At 33.8% G+C, this 21,863-nt stretch overlaps 4 protein-coding genes across 6 annotated transcripts; 3 read left to right on the forward strand and 1 right to left on the reverse strand.

Annotated features, from left to right (window-relative positions):
- Positions 1 to 5,507: 5,507 nt before the first annotated feature.
- LOC131804342 (low molecular weight phosphotyrosine protein phosphatase 2-like) lies at positions 5,508 to 7,725 on the forward strand. Of its 2 annotated transcripts, none has more exons than XM_059127132.1 (4): positions 5,508 to 5,779; positions 6,980 to 7,138; positions 7,201 to 7,553; positions 7,619 to 7,725. In XM_059127132.1, exons 2-4 carry the CDS (start codon positions 7,108 to 7,110, stop codon positions 7,715 to 7,717), a joined length of 483 nt encoding a protein of 160 aa, XP_058983115.1. In that variant the 5' UTR covers positions 5,508 to 5,779; positions 6,980 to 7,107; the 3' UTR covers positions 7,718 to 7,725. The 2 variants fall into 2 exon arrangements, with proteins under 2 accessions (XP_058983115.1, XP_058983114.1); XM_059127131.1 differs by having other exon boundaries at positions 5,509 to 5,779; positions 6,950 to 7,138.
- Positions 7,726 to 8,169: 444 nt separating this feature from the next.
- LOC131804341 (low molecular weight phosphotyrosine protein phosphatase) lies at positions 8,170 to 21,784 on the forward strand. Of its 2 annotated transcripts, none has more exons than XM_059127130.1 (5): positions 8,170 to 8,250; positions 20,655 to 20,695; positions 20,773 to 20,954; positions 21,137 to 21,310; positions 21,378 to 21,784. In XM_059127130.1, the coding sequence occupies exons 2-5, from the start codon at positions 20,662 to 20,664 to the stop codon at positions 21,549 to 21,551; spliced, it is 564 nt and encodes a 187-aa protein (XP_058983113.1). In that variant the 5' UTR covers positions 8,170 to 8,250; positions 20,655 to 20,661; the 3' UTR covers positions 21,552 to 21,784. The 2 variants fall into 2 exon arrangements, with proteins under 2 accessions (XP_058983113.1, XP_058983112.1); XM_059127129.1 differs by lacking the exon at positions 8,170 to 8,250 and adding an exon at positions 20,505 to 20,546.
- On the reverse strand, positions 8,844 to 15,346 carry LOC101889936 (autophagy-related protein 2 homolog B). Its single transcript, XM_005186404.4, has one exon. It carries the CDS (start codon positions 15,064 to 15,066, stop codon positions 9,097 to 9,099), a length of 5,970 nt encoding a protein of 1,989 aa, XP_005186461.1. The 5' UTR covers positions 15,067 to 15,346; the 3' UTR covers positions 8,844 to 9,096.
- Positions 17,898 to 18,801, forward strand: LOC131804343 (low molecular weight phosphotyrosine protein phosphatase 1-like). The gene is made up of 3 exons (XM_059127133.1): positions 17,898 to 18,096; positions 18,155 to 18,507; positions 18,581 to 18,801. The coding sequence occupies exons 1-3, from the start codon at positions 18,066 to 18,068 to the stop codon at positions 18,671 to 18,673; spliced, it is 477 nt and encodes a 158-aa protein (XP_058983116.1). The 5' UTR covers positions 17,898 to 18,065; the 3' UTR covers positions 18,674 to 18,801.
- Positions 21,785 to 21,863: the final 79 nt, after the last annotated feature.

The following is a 21,863-nucleotide window of genomic DNA, read 5'->3' on the forward strand; positions in this document are numbered from 1 at the left end:
ACAGATGTAAAACCTTCTTCTTTAAAGAAGTGGATGTATTGCCAAGTACCATGGATATAAAACATGAAATTAGAACAACTACAGATGAACAAATAAAAGCTAAACTATACAGATAACCACAGGAACATGAACAAGAAGTGAGAAGACAAATAAAAGGAATAGAAGATCAAGGAATAATTAGGAAAAGCAGTTCTCGATATGCAAGTCCATTAATTGTAGTACCAAAGAAAATTGATAATTCTGGAGAAAGAGAATATAGAGTTGTAGTGTATTATAGAAACTTAAATGAAATAACCATAGTACAATGAAATAAAGGTAACCTCATTTCAAATCAGGAGTCCCAACTCTGCATTTTCTGTAATTTTCAATGCATAAAAAACAGTTCCCATCTCAGATTTTGTGTGTATACAATGAATTTATGAATGAAAATTTTGACAATGAGATGTTGTCAAAGGTATAATTTTGAAAAAATTTTAAACATATGATTACATGACTTTACCTTCTTAGTTATACCATGGAAATAACAATTGATGATAGTTTTCCATTACCAAACATTGATTCAATTTTGTATAATTCGGGACGAGCACAATATTTTACAACTCTTGGCTTAGCAAAGGGATATCATCAAATATTAATAAGAGAAGATAGGGAAAAGACAGCTTTTGTAACACCTCATGGACTATATGAATTTATAAGGATGCCAATTGGTTTAAAAAATGCTCCAGCAACATTTCAATGGTTGATGGACGAAACTTTACGTGATTATATAAATAAAACCTGTGTAGTATATCTACACGAAATTCTCATATTAAGTACCTCGCTAAAATAACATGTTAAAGCAATAACAAATATTTTTAAAACCTTAGAGAAAGCTAATTTAAAAATTCAAATAGATAAATGTAATTTCATGAAAAAGAAAACTGAATTTTTTGGAACTATTTACAAAGCACGGATTGAAACCTAATCCAAATAAAATAAAAGTTATCCAAGACTTAGAATTGCCAAAAACAGAAAAACAAATTAAGAGCTTTTTAGGATTAACAGGTTATTACAGAAAATTTGTTAAAGTTTATGCAAAAGTAGCACAACCTATAACAAAATATTTGAAAAAGGGAACAAAAATTAATACTAAAGATGCAACATATATTGAAGCCTTCGAAAAGCTAAAATCACTAATCAGTTCACATTCAATCTTGATATCTGAATTTTGAATATCTGAATTTTGATAAAAAAAATCACATTAACCACTGATGCATCAAACTATGCAATTGGCGCTGTGCTTTCGCAAGAAGGACACCCCCTATGTTTTGTATCAAGGACATTGAATAATAATGAAAGAAATTAGTCAGCAACAGATAAAGAATTTTTAGCTATTTTATGGAGTGTTAATTGTCTAAGACCATACCTATACGGAAGAAAATTTCATATATTAACAGATCATCAACCAATTGAATATTTACATACTAACTACAAAGGAAAGGATATATCTCCAAGACATCAAAGGTGGTTAATTGAGTTAGGAGAAAATGATTTTGATATAGTATATATTACCGTAAATGCAATAGAAGACGATAATCAAACCTTAGCAACAGTTCATTCAGCGGAAGAAAATTTACTACACCATTTCTTTATAAAAGAGGAAATAATTAACAAACATAAGACCCAAATAATTCTTACTAATAATAAAACTGAAGAACTTAAAACAATACATGGAAAGAAAATAATTTTTATAGCCGAATCAGATGTTGACAATATGGGAGACATACTCAGGAAGTATATAACTAAAGGAAACGTAGGAATTTAATCAGAAGGAAAAATTAATAGAAATGTTTTCAAATAATAGAAAACTACAATTTACAAAGTGTACAATAATAGCACAAGATATAGAAACAGAAGTCGAAGCAGTGAAACAAATTTCCTTGTACCATATCAGAGAGAGTATGCATTCGGGAATTCCTGAAACCTACAATAACATTAAAAACAAAATATATTATCCAATATTATTAGAACTAATTCAACTCGTAATAAATCAATGCGAAATATGTCAAGAAGTAAAATATGATAGAAATCCCATTAAAACTCCAACAGAAACTCCTTCTACTAAGAATGAAATTATCCATGTAGATACATATGTAATGAAAGATTTCACTTTTTGACAGTAATCGATAAATTTTCTAAATTTGCGGCATCTTATCCATTGAATGACAGAAATACTATAACTATTATAGAAAAATTAGAGGAACATTTCACTAGAATAGGTAAACTAAAGAAAATAGTAGCGGACAATGAATTCAATTCTATTAGACTAAAAGAATTTCTACAAAATGAAAACATAGCTTTACATCTTACTAAACCCAATAGCCATACAGGAAATGCGGATGTAGAACGTATTCATAATACAATAGCAGAAAAACTTGGAATTTTATATAAACTAAATAAAGAAACACCAATAAAACAACTTATCCAGAAAGCAGTTAGGAATTATAATGAAAGATATCATTCAACTACAAAATATTCACCTAAAGAGATTCAACAGGATGAAATTGATGAGAATAAAGTAAAAAAGAATATAGATGAGAATAAAACAAAAACAATTGACAAAGAATATACCGAAGAGAAGAATATGCCGAAAATAGAGAAGAAGGCTTTATCAAAAATTATAAGGATCTTAGGCACAAAGAACAACCCAAATATAAGAAATCAAAATTAGATAACATTCACCCTTGTAACAGCAAACGACCATTAAAATTTGCAGGTTTGGATAATATTGATGGTAATGATCCTGATAACAACAGCGACTCAAGCAACAATGACGACGAGGAATCTGTTCAATCAGATCAGGATATATAAACGTAGCAATAAAACAGCAGGAAATTGTAAAGGAAATCGACATTATCATACATGTAACAAATTTAGAAGACATTGAAACATAACGAAAACATATTTTTATCAAAAATCAGAAATAAGGAAAAGTTACAATTAGAATTAATAGAAATTAAAAGTAAACTAATGACTCTAATTCCAAGACAAATAGAACGAGACGAGGACTAATAAATGGAGTAGGAAAATTAAAAAAGTGGTTATCTGGCACAATGGATGACGAAGACAGACAAACTATACAGAATAAATTATTCAATATTAATGATATAGAGAAAACAATAACCAACAAATTATTATAAATGACTTTTTTAACTTGACGTTGACCCATTTGAAAACAGTAACAAATAATGATCGTATACTTATAGAAACAGAATTAAATTCGATAAATAAATATTTAAATGAGGAAAATGAAAATACAGCTTTTCTAGAACAGTTAACCAATATTCAACTCATAAAAAATAAATTGGAACAAATTCAGGACAATATAATATCTGCTAAATATGGTTTAGTACATCCCAGCATTCTGACAACTGATGAAGTACGAAATTGACTAGCATAAAATTAAATACATACCGACAGGGACAGCATATTTTAATCTAATTTTCGGACTGAAAATACCTAAAGAATTTATTGAAATAGAATTAAGGACAATTGTACCATTAACGAATAATAAAAGCTATGAAATAGATTACAGTATTGAACAAATTTTTGACTATATATAATAAAACATATGCATTTGAAGAAAATAAATATTTAAAAAACAATTGTAAAATGACAACAAATAAAGATTTAGAAATTGTTCAATTAGAATTAGATACAATCGTTGTTAAAAATTCAAAAAACTTATATATAAATAATACTTGCAATTCCAACGATACTATATTAAATAGGAACTTTAAAGATTATTATTTTTCAAATTTTAAAGAATATGAAAGAAAAATGGCTATAAAAGAATATAATACGATTAAAAGTTTTAGTCATCAAATATTATTTGAAAAAATTTTAGGAGAACACGAAAACAATGTGAAAAATATAAACAGATTAAACTATCACAACAAATTGTCATTTGGATATAATATTGTAATTTTATTGATTATTGTAACAATTATTTTGTTCATACTATTTAAACATAAAAGCATAAATCTTAAATTAATCAATCGAATTCAGGAGAATTCTTGTTCAAATGGAGGGGTAGTTATATATAATGACCCCATAGATATTTTTTAAAATAATTTTTTAAATAAGAAATAAACAAATAAACTACAACTTTTGTAAATTTGTTGCATAAGCATTTTTATAAGGTTAATCACTTTTGTTAATTATCTTTCAATATTAATTTTCCTAACATTGCATTTTTATCAGTATATTAACATTTATGGCATTACACCCAATCAAAATGCATTCTTATAATAATTTGCCAATTCTGCATTAAATGATAGTCTACTAAATTTAGGGCATAATTTTAATTATAATTTTTTTAAAATTGCTAATTTTGCAATAAATGATGGTTTACTACAAATTAAGGTTATTAGCCGATTAGAATAAACTAAATAATAAAAATGCTTATACAGCAGCTAAGCAGAATATTATAAATATCAATGTAAAATTCGATTTAAGGTAGTCAGTGTTCCCGCTCTATATGCAAATAAACGGTTTTTAAAAGTAAATTAAAAACAAATAAACTTTTTTTAACAAGTGAACTAAGTGAAATATAAAAGTCGCGCGATAACTCTCGAAGGGAGTATCCGAATTGGTCCAAACTCAATACATCGTAATATTATCATAATATAATATTATTTTGTGTATACTTGGCAAAACACAATATTTTTGTCAGTGCTAAGTTAGGTGTGAAAATGGATATTATCAACCCACTTTTTCAAGTAGCTCCCCCACAAAGGGTTAAAATTTGAAATAATTATAACTCTCATATACAATTTAAGATTCAATCTTGTGAAATAACCCCAAAATTCCATTCTTTTTTCGCGGTTTTTCCCCAAAATAAAAATGGTGCTATAAAAATGAAAAATAAACAAACCCAACTGTTGCATATTTAAAAGTCTATTTGACTCTATAAGGCTCCAGCACAAAGTTGTATGTTTTTAATTTCTTTGAAGTTGAGCAACCTTTTTTATTGAGCCATGCTTGGTAAAGCCGTAATAAACAAAATAATTTAAAAAATTATGTGGACATTTAAATTCATATTACAGCTTTTGGGAAATTGCAATTGCATTATGAACACGGCGTTCCATTCGTTGCGATTTTCTTGATATCATTGTACCATGGTTACAAGACTCTAGCTTTAGGGATGTGTTTTTCAAATTTAATAACTCTGCCATTCATACCTTGTAATTATTATACCATGAATTTAACTACCAAGTCTAGGGTACTTACAGATATAACGTCGAAACTTTGGCTTGTGGGTGTACTTCTATTTACTCATTTTATTAGAAACGTACAGAATCCTTTCAAACTTGTCATTCGTCGAACAATTTACGTCACTGCTAATGCTAACAGTTGACCATTACGCGTGAAGTCGTTTTTACATCACTTTCTAAAGTAGACCCTCGGCTCATTTAATGAATGTTTTCAACACATTGTATTTTACTTATGTCTCATTCGTAAACAACAGAGTACTCCGAGTCTTTGCTTTCTGTTTATTTTTTATCGGGTATTCCTTTGTGGCCTTCACATTCGTTTCGTTGCGACGTTCTTCATTTTTGTTTCCAACGCTCGCAACGAACAACCAACCAAACGAAAGCGCGCGCTTGAAGCAACTGATGAACACCCTCCAATAAGACCAAAAGGAGGATAAAACCAATAAAACAATCAAGGAATTGAATAAGAATTGGATTGGACAAATTTGTTGGACAGGATTATTATTTAAAATACATAAAAACAGGTAAGTATGTAATTCTAATTGCTTTGCTATGCATACACCTTGGACAACCAAGGATAAAGTGGCGTCATTTGTAAGATGGTGGAGATCGGACCATTCCTTCAGGCCCCTCCCGGATCCTGATGCTAATGCAAGATCTGCTATATGGGGGCTATACGAAGGCGTGGACCTGCACAGACAATTTTCTGTCATAGCCTGTAGTATCCATTACGAAACTCAAATACCAAATTTGAAACAATGTCGCTAATATCAACAAAATACCGAACATCGTGAGGAACCGTTATATGGTGGCTATATGAAAACGTGGACCTACATGGCCCATTTACGAACTTAACCTGCCTACTGGCAAAAAATTTAATAAAGAAGTTGCAAATTGCGTAGTTGTCAAGCATAAAAACGTTGCAAACAGGTGTGAGATACCGTAACATGAACACTGGCCATAAATTGACTAAACATTGATGCAGAGGTTTGTGTTTTTTATAAATTTGTGTGAGCAGTGCTTCAAGAGAACACAACCCCCTTATATTCAAAGAGCAAACAATTATATGAAATCGTTGAATGTTGCCCCCAATCTATGAAATTGGCGCGTTTTTGTGTGCTTTTAATCGTTCCAATTGCAGATGTTAACATCGTGTTCAAAACAGATATAGAAAGAAGAGATGAAAAAATTTGTTTATTTCACTATCATTGCAATATCTGCGGAATTTTGAAGATGTGTGAAGATGGCACATGGCACAACAGTAGCAAGTGTTCCTGATCAAATTGTTTTAAAGAAAGAACATAGCACCAATATCGCCAACAGTAGTAGTAGCCCTTTACGAAGCTAGTAGCCACTTGCTGGATACCAAACCCCTCTTGGTAGGAGAGCCGATGCAAATTCACCAACCCATACAAAGAGTTTTCACAGACCACAGAAGACTGGAAAAGCTGGGGCTAGTGGAAGTTTGAATAAGACCAACTGAGTCATAACTCTCGTGAAAAGCTGGAAGCAAAGTAAAATGACTATCAAAGAGGAGGTCTGATGCAACCGCTGGTTCGTCTGCGCCACCTGGAAATGTCCACGATAAATTAAATTTCAAGGCCAGTGATGAACATAATCTCAACACCTAGGATTTGAATAAAATTACATTTTTGAATTTAAATTTTTATATTTTTTTTTATTTTTATTTTCAGCATTACAACAACTTGTTTTGACATTTAAAGGTGCCGTCAGCTGGGGTGATGCGACTACCTAGTAGATCTACCTTGGCTTTGTCCAAGTAAATGTCGCTGGTCCCAAATCTGCCGTACAAAGTGCAGTCCGATGGTTTAGATCTTAAGAAGACTACAATATGACCAAAAAGATTTTAATGGTTTGTATGGGTAAAATACTTTGCATATTTAAATTGCAAACATTTATTTTAGTTATTGCCTTTTGCTTGCAGGAAATATCTGCCGTTCGCCTATGGCAGAGGCCATAATGAGGAAAGCTCTACATAGGCAAGGAGTAGACAAAGAATGGCTAGTTGATAGTGCAGCCCTAGTAGGGTATCATTCCGGTTCTCTACCGGAAGAAAGGGCGTTAAGTGTTCTACAGAACCATGGTATTCAGTATGACAAAGAAGCCCGGGTAATTAATTCAAACGATTTTGTGGAGTGCGATTACATCTTTGGTATGGACAACGATAATGTGGCTGAACTGAAGAAAATTGCTCCACCTAATTGCAAAGCAAGAATCATGCTATTGGGAGATTTTGGTCTTGCAGAATCGGAAAAAAATATATATGATCCATATTATGTACGTGCTTTGGAGTTAACAACAATATTTTGATTTTGTAAACTTTTATCTTTTTCATTTTTTAGTTTCTAGGTGAGGCACCTTTCGAAGAGGTCTATGATAAATGTCTTATAGCCTGCAAAGCATTTGTAAACAATGTAGTTTTAAATAAACATTGTTCATGATAAATTAACGCGTTTTGAAATTATTTAATTTTTATTTGCAATACATTGCAATTCAATATGGTGTATGTAGAAGCATACAACTATCCAATTGTTTATTCTTGGGAAATGTGTGAAAATGCTTATATAAAAAAAATTCTTTTGTAAAAAAGCGGATTTTCTGTTTCGTAACTTCTTGAATGAATGAATTTTATTTATTTACTTATCACTTTTTTCAATTAATACAGTCTAGCCTATAGGGCCATAGGCGATTCCCAAAACTTCTATACATGACTACTCTGAAAATTTAGACAGAAGTTATTTGATACAATATTATTTATTCGACAAACAATTATTATCTAAATTACATACTTGAATTCGAACAAATCAAAGACGCATTGTTAAAATTAAAAAAAATAACATTTGCTCCGGGCATGTAAAAAAAATCGGGAAATCTGTTATCGTAGTAAAAAAATTTTACATCCTTGCAGACATGAGTTTAGCTTGTATGGTGAGAAACGTCGAAATTCGACAAACGTCGAATTTTTGATAACGCTGTAAGTTGACAAGGTTTATATACAATATTATAGAATGATGAAAAGTGTTAAATGACTTCACTGCAGTCGCTGATTCATTTTATTTAAAATTTAATTTTCATTTGGGGCCATATGGTGGCTATCTTGAAAAAGACGTGGATGATTAGGAAAATATTGTCTCCAATTAATTTTGACAAGAAACATCCAAAATTTGATCGAACTTCAACAATTGTTTATCTTCCTCCAACCATTTGGTATATTCCTTCTGAAGGCCTACTATGAAATTACTACTATTTTAGAAATTATAATTTTATTTTTTTATGAAATAGGTATTCTGAATTTCAAATAAAATTTCTAAATTAGAAGTCAAATTTCAGAATTTAAAATAAAACATCTAAATTTCACATTCACATTTTCCGAATTGAATTACAAATGATATATTCCGAAATAAAGCTGAAACTTGTGCTATTCCCACAAAAAGTATAGAATATTTTGACTGGTAACGACGTTTCGCATACATTCAACCAAATTTAGTTGGTCTTTTAGAAATAGAAGATTTAGTTATATATCTGTAGAATCCCAATTGCAGCAAAAAAAGAATAAAACTACCTCTATTTATTTGAATAAAAAATTTAACAACTTTATTACATGTTACTTGGTTTGTTCTCTCTTTCTCTTACAATCTAAAGTATATATTTATATATGTATGTTTTATTTATGTATTTAATCATATATAATTGTAAAATTACACATTCTATAATAAAAAAATCACCAGCAACTTGTGTCCATTCATTTCCACATTTATTGCAAAACATTGCCCAAGGTTCCATAATCACTTGTCCTTGCCGATTCTAATAGTTAAATCCTTCAACAATTCTCATCTTTCCATTTCTTTTTCGCTTCAATCTTCGATTCAGGTACCAGTGAACTTTTCACACCGCCCAATATATTGGTTGTTGCCTGGGTGGCTAAGACGGCCGGGCACACTACCAGTTGCGGAACTTGACGCATAACAGCTCCAACAGCACCGGTTAAACCTTTTTGGTCATGTTCAGCAACGGCCGTCTCTATGAGATTATTGGCCGAATCGTTGATGCCATCTTTGACAATTTGATAGGCATTCACAACACCTTCACGTATATCTTTGGGTCTATGTGGACGCCGTTTATTGCCACGTCTAGATCGTTTCAATTGCCTTACCGATGGACCGGGCGACACCATATCGAAGGCTGTCTCTGCAGTGAACTGCAGCAGTTGTATGAGCCGCGATGTAATTTCCAAAGCAGCCAATATGGTGCGAGCACTGAAACTTTGTGCACCCAGCTGGAGCCCACGTATGATTCGGCCATCTTTTTGGTAATGTTCAATGGGCAGCCAGAAAAGATCATAGATACCCTGAAATAGTTGCACAAAGGCATAAGTGGGTCCGACACCACTTAATATCTTGGGTAATTGGTTGCGTTTGATATCCCTTAGCCATTCCTTGCAGAGGTAATTGAATACTTTTTCAAAACCCAGCAAACCACGACGATACACTATCTTACGTAGAATTATTTTGGAACATTGCAACTGACCCAGCCCCATGAGTAGACCAGCCACTGGGCCCTTGGACAATTCCACACGCCTGCCATGATAATCGAAACATATGGAAATGTCAGGACTGAAAATTATTTCACGGAAATAGGTCGGTGAAGAATCTGTAGGCGGAGAATGTTTTGCGGATTTCTTTGGACTTGTATTGCTTTCCGATTGGGTGTCATCGATAAGTATGGCTAAATTTTCATTTACAATTCGCCTGGCTCGTAGGTCTTGTACAGCTTCCGGCAAATCAAGCTCACTACACAGAGTGGCTGTGGGTGGGGGCGCTGGCGTTTTTGACTTTTCCCCTTCGGGTTTATCATTGTCACAATTTTTACCAAAACTGGTAAAGAAATCAGTTATAAATTCCAGGGTGTCTTGATCTATGTGCAAACGCAGTGGTGAAAGGGATATCTTTAGAGAGCATTCTTGTGCTGGACTTTGTTCAGGATTCGGTCGGACATGCAAACACTTAACAACCACCATATGTTTCATGCGCCGATTAGAGAAATTGCTGCTATTGGCATTGTAGAGAAATTTATTGATCTCCGAAGTTTGTAGGCGATCCCTTATCTCCAGTTCATTTACCAGGAATACCTGTCGCGAAGCATATGCCGCTTGCAGGGGATACAGTTCGTAAGAGAAACCCACTTTGCTGAGTTGGATTTCAACAAGTACTTCGTGGTTACGATTTTCACCACCCTTAGATTTCCAGGTTAATTTCTCTTTGGGTTTTTTGGTCGACTGCGGCCGGCATTGATTGCTGGCATTTGAAACACCATGACGATAGGCCTCAGACATGGGAGCTGTCTCAGCCGGCGCTGTGGATGTGTTTGCTATGCCACCGAGAGTTTGTGCAAAGTCATGTCCTCCATATAGATGCCAGGTTACCGTCATTTCACATAATGTGTAACGAAGATCAGCCTGCGGAAATGTGGGAGGAGCTTTTAAAATATCATTATGCGAGGATGGCAAGCCAAAATGATTGTCGACAATGCGCAAAGGATCTTCGGACACTTTAATATCTTCGAAATCCAATTCCACGCGTTCTTCGCCCACAATAAAGCAATAGTCTTCCTCGGAAGAACATTGACTTTGTAATTCTTTTGCCGAACTTTTTTCAGATACAACACCAAAATCACCTTTGATTAGCGGCAAAGGTTCGCCTAATGCACCGCTTGAAGATGTACATGGCATATCAAATTCGTGTTTTACACATTGAGTTGCGGACACATCTTTCGAGGCCTCATCAGGAAAATAGAATAATTTCAATTCATCTTCTTTCGGGTGAATTGTTGTGGTGGATGATGTTGACATTTCACTGGCCTGTAAAACATCTTCACCATCCTTTACGGCCTCCGCCATTAGTTGATTAACACGTTCTTGATGGCGATCGCAGAGATCTGCACATGTTTGTGATTCTGCCAAAAGTAAGTCTGATTCTGAACACAATGAAGATTGTAAGGATTCCTTGTCACTGGCCTCTTCATCTTTGGCTATATTATTGGCTATATAGCCAATTAATTGGGCAAACGCACTGCCCGAGTCGTAACACGTCCGCAAGTGGACATCTTGCAGGGAACATCGGAGATCTAATCTAGGATATTTCTCCGTTGTTTCACCACTGATGCGCAGTGATATCTCCAACAGACCAAAATCCAAAACGGGTACCATATTGCTAGCATCAATAAAGGTTACACGATTGCAGGGAAGCACCTTCGTGGTATCGTGGGGAGCAATGGAGAAGACACATTCTTCCAATACGAATCGCAAGTTACAACCCGTCATGGTGGATATAATATTGCTGCTCACCGAGAAATAGAATAGCTCTAGCACCGCACGATAGGCAAAGTTGTCGGGACGAAAATCAATGGCACAATCCCACAAATGTAACTGCATTTCGGATACTACACTGAACGGTTCATACCCTTCAATGGGATAATCTAGGACATCGAGGAAATCCAAAAGTTGATTAAGCCAAAAGTAGGAGGGCGGCATGAGTATATAACGCAATGTGGTATTTTTAATGCCAGCCGTGATTTTCAGACGTTTTATGTGTTGTGGCAGATTTTTCTTAATTTCTATAGCCACAGTGACCATTTCACTGCGTTCGCCTTGCTTCTGGCCAATAATGCCTTTGGTTAGTCCCAAGGGTATTTTATAAATTGTGGCTTTCATAAAGTCTTCAATGTGAGCTTTACTATCACAACGTAAAGGAGAGTTCATGGGCGCCACACCGCCATGGTACATTTCAAGTTCATTGACCTGAAGACAAAAATATGCCAAACAGGGATCATCGCAGTAGCCAGTCAAACTGAATATTTTCAAATCGTCGATGTAAAGTAGAAATTTACCCAAAACTTCGGGCAATATATGATTCTCAGAATCACGGACGGGTACAAAGATGGCGGCTGTGGCTTTACCTACTTTTATTTCCACTGAACATCTGTGGCCATGACGGGTGTTCAAATCTTTTGTGGAACTTAAAAGAGATTTAAAGTTATTTGTCTGTTTGCGTCGTCGGCGATTTGTTAATCCACCGTCGTCCTCATCATTGGTTTCCTCATCGTCACCATCGTCCTCGTCATCATCATTGTCGGCGTAATTTATTGGCTGTTGTGTTTTCTTTTGTTGCTGTTCATATGGTTCGGCAAAAGGATCATTATCCGGTTGCTGGACTGCTGAAATATAAACAGAATCCATTAGCCCTAAGTTCTGCATTCCCAAAAAACTCTTCTCTTGCATGGGTGTGCCGGTCAAATAGGGGGACGAAGGTTCCCACATAAACAAATCAGAGTTCAGACGATTATACAACAATTCAAACAATTGCTTAGATTCCAAAAAGAGATTAAGGCTGGGTAAACTAATACGTATTCCAATCACTGACGAGGCCATCGATTTTTGGCAAAATTCATTGATTTCATGAGTTTCACCTGGCAGTAAAATAGTTTCAGTTACATCCGATTCCATTCTGGGCTGGGCAGTGCTACTCTGGCGACAATTCCGTTTCGAACTAAAAGGCAAACGCGGTTCCTCATCCTTGCCAAAGACATAGCTGTCTTTTATGTCTATGCATAGAGTGGGATATTCAAGAGCGGCGGAATCCTTGCCACTCTCAGCACGAGTATTTACGATGTGGGTCTTTTTGGTTTCTTCTTCACAGTAATATATGTTTATTTCATTCGAGCTCAAATTCACTTTATTCAGACAATATTTAACATTCATTTGCTCCAGGGAGAGTAGTAGGAAATCGGGTCTAATATTTTGTTTCCACCAGGGAATACGTTCCGGATCATGTGCAGGTTTTGCATCGATAATAGGAAATCTTAGACGTATATCCAAATTGGAACAGCTCAAACTTATGGTGGTATTGGTGCCAACCGCAACATCACTATCATTCAATGGAGCCTTGGCGCATGCCTTTGTTGGTGTTTGAGCAAACAAGGCACCTAAACGATCTATAATAGATACATCAAATTCCAATGTGCATGGAGCCAAGTCAAAACCGACTGTCGTCGATGATTTATTCTTGAAATTATTAGAATTTATGGAGTTAATGTTTAGATTTAACTCCGACCTAACTTGGCCCTCACGTGTGCGTTTACGCTGATTGAATGACAACAATTCGGTTATCTTCCCCTCCAGGACTTCACAAAAGTCCAATTGGGTGGCCGACACTGTGGCATTGAATTGTAAGAGACTTTTGTTACGATTCTGTTTACCCTCTGCCACCAGAGGTTGCATGCGCACCAAAATGTGATTTTTGTCGCAGAATACTTTTTGATGACCACTCGACTCCTGATCATGGGGCCCCACCTGTTGAACCAGTTCGAAAAATTTTTGTGACACATTTGTTTGTTCATTTACACTCTGCTCATTGTACAGGCTTTCATAGTAATTCGATGCAGATTCCACCAAAATATCCTCCTGCAAAACTACCCACACAAATGACGCTATCTTTACCACAAAATTAGAAATTTCCCCTGATGAATCCAAATTTGTGGGTTTGCGTTGATAACGTGATACGCTGGTTAGAGTGCTACGTGAACTCATTGAAGAGCTTAACGATTCACAGTATTTATCTTGGCTACTGTGTAGATTCCTGTGCATGGCATTCGCATATTGTATGTGATGGGGTGGAGGAGGATCGTCTGCACTTATCCATGCTGATTGATTGCTGAGCATGCCACCACCTCCCATTGATAAATTCTCATAGCCTTCCGCAGATTCTGCTGGAACATGCACCACCTCATTGGAATGCTGCTGTTTTTTAGGGTTAAGGTCGTCAGTAAATGCCTCTATAAACTCCAGTATCATTTGAATTTGGTGTGGCGAACATATGCCACAGATACCACCTAATTCGATGTAGAAGTAGATTTTTGGCCCTGTTACATCTTCCGACTGCTTTATTTTCACCTGGACGCTTTGTTCGCCATTCAGCTGTAGCAAGGGTATATCTTGCTGATTGCTATTGCCACAGTCCTCGGAATGCGATTTCAATTCTTGTGTGTTAATATGTGCACCCCTCAAGCTTATGTTGTGCTTTGTGTATGTGGGTATGCGATTTATGATGTCCGCGGCACTGTCTATTCCCTGGTGTTGTTGTTGCTGCTGCTGTTGTGTCGTGGCACTTTTCTCATTGCCAGTTTCATTTTTGTACAACAGCTCCTCCAGGTGCACCTTAAACGCAATACCTTTGAGCGTACTCACCAATGGGTGTTCGATTTGTATTGTTATATTTGTAAACTTTGCCCTAATTCGATTCAAGACATTGTCTATGGTCTCGGCGAATTTCTCTAGACCACCTATTGTGGTGTGTGTGGCATTCGTATCTTCTGACTCATTCTCTTCTTGACGCATATATTCCTCGGCGAGTTGTAAAGAACTGCTAACCGATGACCACATTGATTCAATCATTGAGGTTCCATCATGCTCCCGTTTGACGGGCCTAATACACAGTACAACATCTGATACCTCTATGGCACTATCACTTGTCATCAGGGCGTTCCACGGCACAGACAATGTCAACTGGCCTATATGCCCATCTGTAAATTCCAATGGCCATCCCTGTGCCTCCAACAACTCATTAAGAGTCTCAACGCGTAGCGACACATTTTTGATTGTGGCCTTGCCATTGTAGAGTTCAATATTCAGCTGTTCCAAATTCAGATTTTCATCCAGAAACTGTCCCAAATATCTTTGTAGTAAATAACGACACGTCTTATTCTTCAGCCCATCCCACACATTAAACCACGACATATTTGTTCACCACACTCACGTTCTCGTCTCGCCGTCTAAGTCACTGTGAAGATTTCCTTGAAATTGTTCATTAAAATTGGAATTATTTAATTTTCTGTTGCCTTTTTTACTTCTTATTTATTTTCCGTGTTTATGTTTATGCTTTCTATGCACTAGCTCACTAGCTCTATTGCGTATTTGGCGTATTTGTGTTAGGCGAGTTGTATGTTGTGTTTCCCTAACAAAGAAAAATTCATCTTTGTGTTGGACGGACGGTGGCAGAGAGTATCAAAACATTCTTCTTCTTCATCATTACGAATTAACGTGGAAAGAGTATGACGATTTTGCTTAAAGAGAGAGGAGAGATAATGTGATAGCGTTGCCAGACTGATTGCCTAATTAACGGTTTTCTACACAATTGTGATTTATTAGACATTGTGAATAGTTATATTAAGAATATCATGACTAAATTAGGGAAATCCCAGGAATTTACCCATGATTTGAGTAAAACTGTATCATAAGAAATAAAAACAACGCTTCGTAATCTTTAAACATTGTCTAGCTAACTCCATTTTGAAGTGTTCTATGAATTTTGGATTAAAATACTCACAAGCCATCTGTTAGCACTGGTAAGTTAGATTTACACGAAATTTGATATTTTCTTCGAAATTTAATTTCTCAAAATTTTTGATAAAAGTTTGTATAATTATTTTTTTATTGAGATATTTTTCAAAAATTGGAAAGTTTTGCGATCAAAATTTTCAATTCAAATGCACAAAACTTTTTTTGATGCCTCAAAATTTAAATTGGCAATATTTATGTCCAGCGAACGAAAACAAACGAAAAAAAATAACGTAACGAAAATAACGAAAAGATTGCAAACGATTGATATAGTTTATTTCCGTGCGCTGTTTATAACATAAATCATAATGGCTAGGCATATTAATATCAAAACGACGGCAGGATTTGAGTGCGGGTCTGGAATTCCTTTATGATATGTCTTAAAATATGCCATGCGAAGACTTCAAGCTGGTTATGTACTCACACCTTATGAATGGTCATGCAATCTTATATTTACCATTTTTTTTTTTTTTTTTCAAAATTAATCTTTCATATCAGAGATGTGAACCTATTTTCTATGCAGTGAAATTTGCCAAGGTAAGTTACGGAAAATGCAGAGGTGGAATGTTTATTTGAAATGAATAATTTTACCAAGATCAAAGCCTTATTGTATCAAATACTTTCAACATTTTTCACAAAAATAATATACTGGGGAAAACTCAGAAAACATGGATGGACTATTGGGGTTTTCCACAAAATTGAGTCTAAAATAGAGGAATAATATTGTTTTATTCCAAAATTATACAATTTTTGCCAGTTATCGTGGAAAATTTTCATTACTGTTGCATCTTAATTTGAAATAATCTCAAATTATTTCCTTTTTTATTCAAAATAATACACACATATACAAATTGCATATATGTTTTGACAGAATAGGGGCACCAAAAAAAAATTTGTGTTTAGGAGGTAGTATGGTAGAAGAATACAGGTAATTGCATCGACACAGCTGTTGGGACAATGAACTGTCAAGCCGATTTTGGAAATAAAATATATCAGTGAAAAATTATTGAAATTTGTAAAAATTACCGATTTGCGTCGTATAAGAAAACGTATAAAAATATACTTATTATTGACAAAACATTTAAACATTTTTGACATATTAATGTTCCCAAGCGTTGATATCTACCATGGTATATATTACTGGTAGTAAGTAGCAAACCAAAACTGATTTGACTTAATAGTAATATTAGTGCCAATGGTAATATTAGTGCCAAATTCGTTTTGTGATTCGATTATTTTCTTGTATATAATAAATATACACTATCTTTGATACAAACTTTCACTGCAGGAAAAAAAATGTCAACATATTTTTGCCTGATAATAGAAATATACCACGTTAGATAATATATTCGCATATTTCATGTTTCCTAAAATTGCAAAATGTAAAATACTTTATGTATGTATGCTGTTTGGTTCCAACTTGAAAGGGATGTTGCCTTTTCCCCGATTTTCTAGCGATTGCTTGAAGCGTTGAGAGATTAGGAACAACAGCTAACAACTATACATTCATGGGAATGATGCGGTAGCATTAAAATTAAATATTTTAAGAAGAATTCTTCTGCATTTTCAATTAAATAATCCAAATACCAAAAATGTATATTTTTGAAATTAAAATAATTTATTGAAAATTAATTATTTTGTTTACAATTTTGGACACATAACTCTGACACTTGTATTACTTATAAAAACAAATTTGTATGTGGTTGTTGTTACGATTGTTGTACAACAACACTTGCTGTTACCTGTATTATTCTACCATGAATATGGCACAAGAAAATATAGAATAAATATGTAGAATCAAAATTGATATAGCTTTTTCCAGAAAGTTGCACATTTGACATCGCACACAGATAGTACCATGGTAGAAGAATATAGGTAGATGCATCAACGCTTGGGAACATTGATATGTCAAAAAATTTAATATTTTTTCAAATATAAGTAGATTTTTGTATTTTTTCTTATACGACATCATTCGGAGGTCATTATACTGTGCGTTTTTCAACAATTTTTACAAATTTAAATAATTTTTCATTCAAGATTTTTAATTCCGAAAATTGGTTTGACAGTTCAGTGTCCCAGATGCTGTGTCGATGTGTCTACCTATATTCTTCTACCATGGATAGTACAGATAACAGATAGTGGGGACATTGTCTTAGCATTCTCTATTTGACTTTAAGAGCGATATGGCAACATCCATTTCCTACAAAACAAAATTCATCAGCTGATTGCGTTTTCCTTATGTCTCATTCATAAACAACCGCGGTCACTCGGCGGGGACGTCTTTTATTTTGGTTTCCCACAGATGTACAACCTCCTAACAAGAAGATAGATCAAGTTGTGTTGAATTGGGCACAGAAGAATATATATAGATATAAAATCCAGAATTTTCCATAATAAGAATGGTTAAGAAGATTTTAATGATATGTTTGGGTAAGCGGTTATATACAGTTCCTAATTATGCTATGCTAATTAAATTTCTTTCCTACAGGCAACATTTGCCGGTCACCCATCGCCGAGGCCGTTATGGTGGATACTATTAAAAAGGCTGGAGTATCTGCTGAATGGGAAGTTGATAGTGCTGCCATTGGAGGTTGGCATGTTGGTAATCCGCCAGATCATCGCGCCTTGAGTACAATGAAAAAACATGATTTGCCCTATACCAATAGAGCACGTCAGATTAAATCGAAAGATTTTGAAGAGTTCGATTACATTTTTGGTATGGATGAAGAAAATATGGATGATTTGGCTAGTAGGGCACCCAAAGGCTCCAAGGCTAAACTACTAATGTTGGGTGACTTTGGTTTACCCAAGGCTGAACGTATTATTGAAGATCCATATTATGTAAGTGTTTATTGAGGATTTGTTGTGTTCTTTTGGGAAAAAAGGATTAAATTATTTTTTATTTATTCGACAGCAACGTGGTGATGCCGGCTTTGAGAAGGCCTATCAACAGTGCGTGGTGGCTTGTGATGCCTTCCTTAAGAAGGCTTTGGCTAATGAAATATAAGGTGATAATATTCGGTTATAAATAATATATATTTGTTGATACCTATAAAACGTTTTGAGTTACAGTAGTGGAAGTTTAAAAAAATAAATATCATATACTTTAAAAATGTAAAAAATGGTCAAAAATTAGTTTTCGTATTTTTATTTTCTTTGGCTTAATCATAGTATAGCTATAACTCTTGGATCGGTCTTAAATCTAAACATCTATTTAAATGTGCAGCATTTTCAAATTGTCATCAACAAATTACAACATTGGAGCAAAAACTGTTTCAGATTGATTCGGAAGTTATAGCTAAAATAGGATTGTTATTTTTTTTTAATATTAGTATTGTAAAAATTGTGTAAAACATTGCAATACTTAGCGGAATAGAGCAAACGTTGATGAACAAACTAAAAAATATTTAATTGCACAATTTTAGAATAGAATAACGAGTAGAATATGCTGGTACTAATTTGTTTCAAATTGAGTCTAAGGTCGTATTCATTGACGATGTAGTACACATTAGATAGAATCGATAATTACTTCAATTTCTATTTGAAATTGCATATTTGTGGTTAGTAGAGCTTTATTTATAAAACTGTTTTTGCAGCAAAAGTTTTTTTTTTTTGCAAGAAAAGCTCTTTAATGGAAAATCAATGTAGAACTAAACTAAAATTGCAGTTGACATTATTAGTTTCGTGAAATACAAAGTACACGTTTAAATCGACTGAAGTACTCATTTTTTTAGTTTTTAATATGTATAGATTTAAAAGTACTGAATTCATTCAAAATACACATTTTTTAAATATTGAATTATTACCCACAAATATTATGGAAAAATACACAATTTTAAGATCTGCAATGATATGTTTTCGTTAACTTTTTGCCTAAAATAAATAAATACGTGTTACTTATGCGGATCATGTAAATAGCAGTTCCGAAACTATTGACTTTCGAATAAAAAATATTCGCGATGCATATATTAAATCGAAACAACTTATTTAGATTACCTAAAAAATATTACCAAATTCTTGATATACAGTCGAAATTTGACTTACGAGAGTTACCCCAAATTTTTTCATATATCCTAAAGTAATGTGCATCCTAAAATGATGACTTTGCATTAACTTTATAGGGTCGTTTTGGAACACGGTACGTCGTTCATTTACAAAATCGCTTTATCCTTTAAATCGTTTAAATATAAACTTGGACATATTTGTATGTGGCTCAAATATGCATTTTCGGATTTGAAAAGGCATCAATAAAATATGCTTCAGTTCTAATCAACAAGTACAATTAACCTACAATTTGGACGTGTTAATAATTCGTTCTCAATTGTAAGTGGTTGAAAAAACTTCGCTACAAGCAATAAGCAGCTGAAATCCTAAAAAGTGTAAATTGATTTGTTCTAGTAGTAATTTTTTATACTGGTGAAAGTTAACTAGCTGCATGTTATTTGCATGTGTAAATACTACAAGATCCTTCGGAAGAAAATTTTCTAAGGGGAGAAAAAATGCAAAAGATATCTACTTAAATATCTATACAAAGATCACTTTTGAACCTGAAACTCAGCAAATCAAAATTTATATATTTTATGTTTCTGAATTTGTTTCAAGGTTGTACTATATAAAGCGCAACTAGTAATTGTATTAAAATTAACGCAATGACTTGACTAAATTGAATTTAAAATGTTTTAGTACATTTATTATATCGTCTACGTGAATTATTTCATTTTTGCCACTGCATATATTTTGCCTATTTTCCCTTTTACTTGCACTTCATTCTCATATGTTTATACGAAGATTTTTCAATTTTCACAATTCTTTTGAAACAGGTTGTCGTTCATATGACATTCGTAATTGACCAGAATTTGTTGTCAAACTATTGTTATTACGTAGTTTTTTTTTATATTTTTCTTTTGTTGTATAAAATATTTTTTTAAATTCTATTCATTTGCTACAATTGTAAAAAAATAATTGTTAAATTTGTGATTTTATTTCAGTGAGACAATGGGACACTTGAGAATCTTGTTTATTTGTATCGGTGGGTATACTTCATATTTTATTTTTGTTGTATATTAGAGTGTCTCATTTCTAAAAATATTTTTTTAACTCTCTTAGGTAACACCTGCCGTTCGCCAATGGCCGAAGGAATTCTAAAACATTTGGTTTTGAAAAATAATTTAGATTGGTTTGTTGATAGTGCAGCATTAAGATCATGGAATGTTGGTCGAAAACCAGAGGGCCGCTGCTTAAAAGTACTTGAAGATCATGGTATAAAATTGAAGCATTACGGACGAATGGTATGTCAGCACCTGTTGTCTTTGTAAGATAACTTGTCAATCGAAAATTAAAAATCGAATTCGCTAAACCAACTTCTTGCGAAACCATTTGTATATAGTTTCCATGCAATGAATTCTTACAAAATGCAATGCAATTTCTAAACTTGAGATATTTTTCATTTTTTAATTGTTTTCCTTTTTAGATAACAAAAGAAGATTTTGAAAAGTTTGATTACATTCTTGGCATGGATGAAACTAATCTAAATGAACTGCAACTAATGGCTGATATGGCTGGTAAAAACTGTCGAGCTAAAGTCGGTTTACTGGGGACTTATTTGGATAATTATGAAATGGAAATTATTAAGGATCCTTACTTTGTAAGTAATTAACGATTTTGTGTTTTGAAAGACAACAAAATAATAGTATTTCATATATCTTATCTAGAGCAAGGGAATGTCGGCGTTCTGTGATACCTTCGATCAAATCTATGCAAGTTGTTTAAAGTTGATTGAAAAACACCGATATGATAATGTCGAACATGCGGATGATGATCCTAATGTTGGTGGTGAAATCAAAAAAGAACAAGAAGAGGGTGCTAAAGCATTGGAGTGTGTGTGAAAGGAGGAATGCTATTAAACATTTTAGATTAGTAAACACAATGAATTCAAAATCTTTCTTATAGAACTTTTGTTAAAATTACAATCATTGAAGGAAGCCCATGTCAATTACACATTTTTGGCCCTTGTGTTTATAGAAAAAAAAATAGATTAATCTAAATCTAGGAAAGAATAATAACAGTATTTTTCTGCATTGAATTTAATAGGAAACTACTACTAAAAACAAAACTTGAATTTCTTGTTGTTTTTGTTCTTACGCAATGAATTCTGTTAGAGTAACCCGGTCGGGTCGTTTTTTATTGTGGACAGCATG

This window comes from Musca domestica, unplaced genomic scaffold, assembly GCF_030504385.1.
Source record: "Musca domestica strain aabys unplaced genomic scaffold, Musca_domestica.polishedcontigs.V.1.1 42, whole genome shotgun sequence".
Classification (NCBI taxonomy): domain Eukaryota; kingdom Metazoa; phylum Arthropoda; class Insecta; order Diptera; family Muscidae; genus Musca; species Musca domestica.

Excerpts from the sequence above, each read along its gene's own strand:
- LOC131804341 (XM_059127130.1), top strand. The coding sequence starts at position 20,662 with ATGGGACACTTGAGAATCTTGTTTATTTGTATCG. Across the intron at positions 20,696-20,772 it reads AATCTTGTTTATTTGTATCG|GTAACACCTGCCGTTCGCCA; the intron begins GTGGGTATACTT and ends TAACTCTCTTAG. Across the intron at positions 20,955-21,136 it reads TGAAGCATTACGGACGAATG|ATAACAAAAGAAGATTTTGA; the intron begins GTATGTCAGCAC and ends TTTCCTTTTTAG.
- LOC131804343 (XM_059127133.1), top strand. The coding sequence starts at position 18,066 with ATGGTTAAGAAGATTTTAATGATATGTTTGG. Across the intron at positions 18,097-18,154 it reads GATTTTAATGATATGTTTGG|GCAACATTTGCCGGTCACCC; the intron begins GTAAGCGGTTAT and ends TCTTTCCTACAG. Across the intron at positions 18,508-18,580 it reads TTATTGAAGATCCATATTAT|CAACGTGGTGATGCCGGCTT; the intron begins GTAAGTGTTTAT and ends TTTATTCGACAG.
- LOC101889936 (XM_005186404.4), bottom strand. The coding sequence starts at position 15,066 with ATGTCGTGGTTTAATGTGTGGGATGGGCTGAAGAATAAGACGTGTCGT.
- LOC131804342 (XM_059127132.1), top strand. The coding sequence starts at position 7,108 with ATGACCAAAAAGATTTTAATGGTTTGTATGG. Across the intron at positions 7,139-7,200 it reads GATTTTAATGGTTTGTATGG|GAAATATCTGCCGTTCGCCT; the intron begins GTAAAATACTTT and ends TTTTGCTTGCAG. Across the intron at positions 7,554-7,618 it reads ATATATATGATCCATATTAT|TTTCTAGGTGAGGCACCTTT; the intron begins GTACGTGCTTTG and ends TTCATTTTTTAG.